The sequence below is a fragment of the Sphaeroforma arctica genome (assembly GCF_001186125.1).
Source record: "Sphaeroforma arctica JP610 unplaced genomic scaffold supercont1.216, whole genome shotgun sequence".
NCBI lineage: Eukaryota > Ichthyosporea > Ichthyophonida > Sphaeroforma > Sphaeroforma arctica.
In genome coordinates this window covers 45937-50202 of record NW_014040342.1, presented here as the reverse complement: position 1 = coordinate 50202, position 4266 = coordinate 45937, and the positions used below count along the sequence as shown (strand labels likewise).

Genomic DNA, 4266 nt, shown 5'->3' with positions numbered 1-4266 from the left:
AGTTTAATGTATATGTGGTATCCCATAACAAAGCAGTCGGATTAGTAACCACGCAAATAAGAAGTATCCAATATATGTGACATTCTTATATATTCGGACATTCTGCTATGCACACTTTGAGTATATGCGCCTCTGGAAGTCAGAATATATGAAAATATCCACACTCTCGCTCCACAGTGCCCAGGAGGGGATACATGAATATTCGTCTCCTGTGGTGTCATGCACTTTGCCTCTTTGAAACCAACCCCTACACCCGCCTTACATAAAACCCTTGTAGCCTGTATTGGTGTACTTAGCTGTAAAACACTGCTTTTTGTATATAAAAATGTAAATATTTAAAATAGTACTTTTTCTACAATTTATATTTTCGCTATAAATAAAGGCATCAGCAAACTCGTTGCACATTTACAACTGGACACAATCGTTGGTGGCATCATGTCGTCGCTACCCACGCCAGGGTTCACGAGCCCTCCCACATCCGATGACGATCTGCTCGACATTCCCATCGCCCACCCACATGCGCGAAACAGCACACTTCACGTGGGAACCCCAGATGACGCACACTCACGTACACACAGCGCACACGTACGCAAACGTAAGCAGAAACTGGTTGTGTTTGAGGATGAAATGGAAGGCTCTGATGCACAGGCAAGTAGTATGACCAGTAGCATACGGAGGCTGTCGGTCAATAGTGCAGAAATTGTGTTGCAAGTAGACCCATTCATGCAGGGAGGTGCACCCCTTAGAAGGACGCATTCGAATGAGAGGCCGAAGGTGGTCGAGAAATACGTAGCTATACAGAGTTTGAGATCACCCACCGTACTCAGGTAATCTATATTCTAGTTCCTATACCAATCTTTATTTGCTAGTACCGAGGCTCAGCTTAGCATGATCGGTATTAAAACATACATACAACCATACATATAAATACCAACATACTATACAGGTTGCTTGCATGGAACATGCGTGCGTACATCCTACAACAATACAGACATTTCATATATATATATATATATATATATATATATATATATATATATATATATATATATATATATATATATATACTATATATATATATTATATATATATATATAAATATATATATTGTATATTATATATATATATATATATATATATATATTGTGTATGTTTGTTTGAGTGTGTGTGCGTTTGCGTGTATGTGCGAATCCAATACCGGATGCATACAGGAATGCTATCGACTAGTGGTTGCACACGACCAATTTGCTCTCATGTATGGTCGAAAGTCGTCCACTAGTAGTATCATATCCTGGTTTCTTTATCCATATACTCGCAATAAGTTCCACGATTCACGCGTGAACGGTGCAACTGTTCGGATAAATGGGCAATCGTATCTTTTCAAGTGCTCTATGGCGCGATTCGTCAAGTGACTAAATCATGTTTTAGATTGGGTGTTTTTGTAATTGTTCTTCTCTCGTGGTTTTTATTTTTGTATCAATTTTCCAAGAAGAGCGTAGGCTGAGGATGAGACTACGGTTTTTGACAATTGCTTAGCCGGTCTATTGAAAATGTTCTTCATCCTTATATATTCTGTAGGTCCAGCTTTTCCCGGAACTAATCTACTGTCGGTACAAAGCACCTCACAAGGCAGACGAAAGACGAAGGAGGTACCATTCAGACGTCAGGTATAGCGTAGCGTGCAAATTGTGTTGTATGCATGCAGGGAGTGCTAGTACTGAGTATCTGGTCCGTTTGTACTGTCACAGCTGTCAGCAGTACTGAAGAGCGTGATGGCTGGCTGGCTATGACACATTCTGTTCGAAGTGTTGTGCGCTGAACGATGACGTAGACTACTTTTAGTGATCGACTTGTTCTACTTCAAATAGTGACGGGTTCTTTTTTTTTAACAATATTTTGAAGTATACAAACCAACTGAATCTGCAATTTTACAAGTGGTGATCCCTGTTTATGATTAACATAGGTTTGTCTCCATGAAAACATCATATTTTCTGGACCCTGGCATATACTATATACAAGGGCTCACTCATTGACTACATTACTATCGCGTTCTTCTCCTTAAAAGATATGCATGGTTGGTTTCTATGAAACCTTCATATTTCTTAAATTCTAACATGTATTCCATTCCCGAGGTTAATTCATTGACTACATTACTATCGCGTTCTTCTCTTTAAATTATCATGCTTGGCTGGTCTGTATGAACCTTCATATTTCCTAGATTCTAACATGTATTCCATCCCCATCCCAGGGTTAACTCATTGACTACATTACTATCGTGTTCTTGTCACTAAATGATCATGCATGGTGGCTGTGCAGCGCCCAAGCGCTTGTGAGGAGCAACGAGGGGGAATACGGGAGAATGCTGGAGAATCCTGTTACCATGGAGAGTGTAGTTTTCGAAAAGTAGGTGTTGTATCAACTTTGCATTCATATATGCTACCAATGTCTTGACAATCCCGTGTACCGTTTGTGTCTGTCGTGTGTCGTTTTCATCGATGGAATTCAATGGACGTACTCGTATCGTCTCTCCGGTCACATTGTTTCCGATTATGGTTTCCGATCATAATCTATATCCTCATAGTAGCGCAATATGGCTACGTCTGTGATCGACATCTGTCGATAGCGGGGTATCGACATGACAACTTTTCAGTTCGCCTACCATCGAATATGTTTCATGGATTGCCCTTTGTGTGGTAGAAAACCATTGCTTGGCTTAAAAAAAATTATGGAACCAAATGATACTATAGTAGAATTATAAGCACACTTATCACCGTCCCGATCAATTAATGAATGGTCCGGTTTTTTTCATGTTTATAAACTTTTGTTCGTCCACACAGCGCAACTAAAGTTTCGATCCCAGTATAATATTTCGAAAGGTCGATCCAAATTTTTAGATTCAAATTTGGAGTATAATTATCTTCCATTAGTGTTCTGCATGCCCATAAGGACGACGAGGATGATGCGTGGGAACAGCACGAAACCGAGGAACCCAGCATTAACATGGAAGGTAAGTTGCTATCCCCGGCACCTGGTGCTCGAAATATGCAGTCCAATGTTATAATTACCCTCAAACATAGAAATTCTATATCCACATTTATTGCTGTGCAAGGAACACTTCTACGCATGTGAAGGAACAATTTATCTCGGTGGCGTCCGCAGAATGTTGACGGGAGGCTTGCACGATTTACTATATATAGTCACACCGTTTCGTATGCCCGATTGCCATTGTATACGTCCAAACATCTACACCCAATCTTGGCTATAGCCCCTAGCATTCTACTTGCTCAGTTGTCGCTACACCACGTCACAGGACCGACTTCGAAGTCGCAAAATATCGAAATATCTGCTCATACAAACACAATATATAGCTTATATAGAATATTAATATCAATATGTTCGTGTGTATATTATATATATATATATATATATATATTTGTGTGCTTATTATATATATATATATATATATATATATATATATATATATATATATACTCAGGATATTTCTCTATCTAGTTCAATTTCTATTTTACGTCAATATTCCTTTCATGTCTTAAATTTTCTTTCCTTTCTGCATCTATTTAACAGATCAGTCCATCTTACAGGAGGTCTTCTATTTCGACTACGGTGTCGTAGTGATGTGGGGGCTGAATTCTGAACAGCAAAGGGCGGAGCTAGATATGCTTCATGCCTTCCAGTCGGACAGCCTGGACAAAGACTCTCAGAATGCACTTGCATTTGATATTGTGGTCGATCCCAAGGTTGCTCAGCGCGTTGCTGATGGCGTGATATTCATGCACGATATGGAGGTACATTTGCACCGTGCGTCTGTGTGTCTGTGTGCCTGTATGTTTTTGTGTGTGTGATAGCTTGTACCTGTCGATGTACCGGTCTGCGTATGTACTTGTTTGTAAACTTGTGCGTGTGTGTAGGCATACTTGTACATGCTTTTGGTTTACGTGTGGCTTTGTGTGTTTAGGAGGCTTCCCGTGCGTATTACAACACACGTATTTGGAATTAAGTTGTGCCTATATCACAGCCGGTTCTAATTCCTGATCCCTGCATGTGTCAAATTCAGCTATTTGGGCCATAGATCGGTCATATACTGAATTTGTTTATATATATATATATATATATAAATATATATATATATATATATATATATGTATATGTATATGTATATGTATATATATATATATATATATATATATATATATATATATATATATATATAAGAATTATATATAAATATATATATATATATATATA

The 4266-nt window shown here is 38.5% G+C and overlaps 1 protein-coding gene across 1 annotated transcript; it reads left to right on the top strand.

Annotated features, from left to right (window-relative positions):
* Window positions 1-435: 435 nt before the first annotated feature.
* On the top strand, window positions 436-3863 carry SARC_04020 (hypothetical protein; the record flags this gene model as incomplete). Its single annotated transcript, XM_014302169.1, has 4 exons — window positions 436-827; window positions 2317-2403; window positions 2928-3007; window positions 3586-3863. 4 exons carry the CDS (start codon window positions 436-438, stop codon window positions 3861-3863), a joined length of 837 nt encoding a protein of 278 aa, XP_014157644.1.
* Between the last annotated feature and the right edge of the window lie 403 nt (window positions 3864-4266).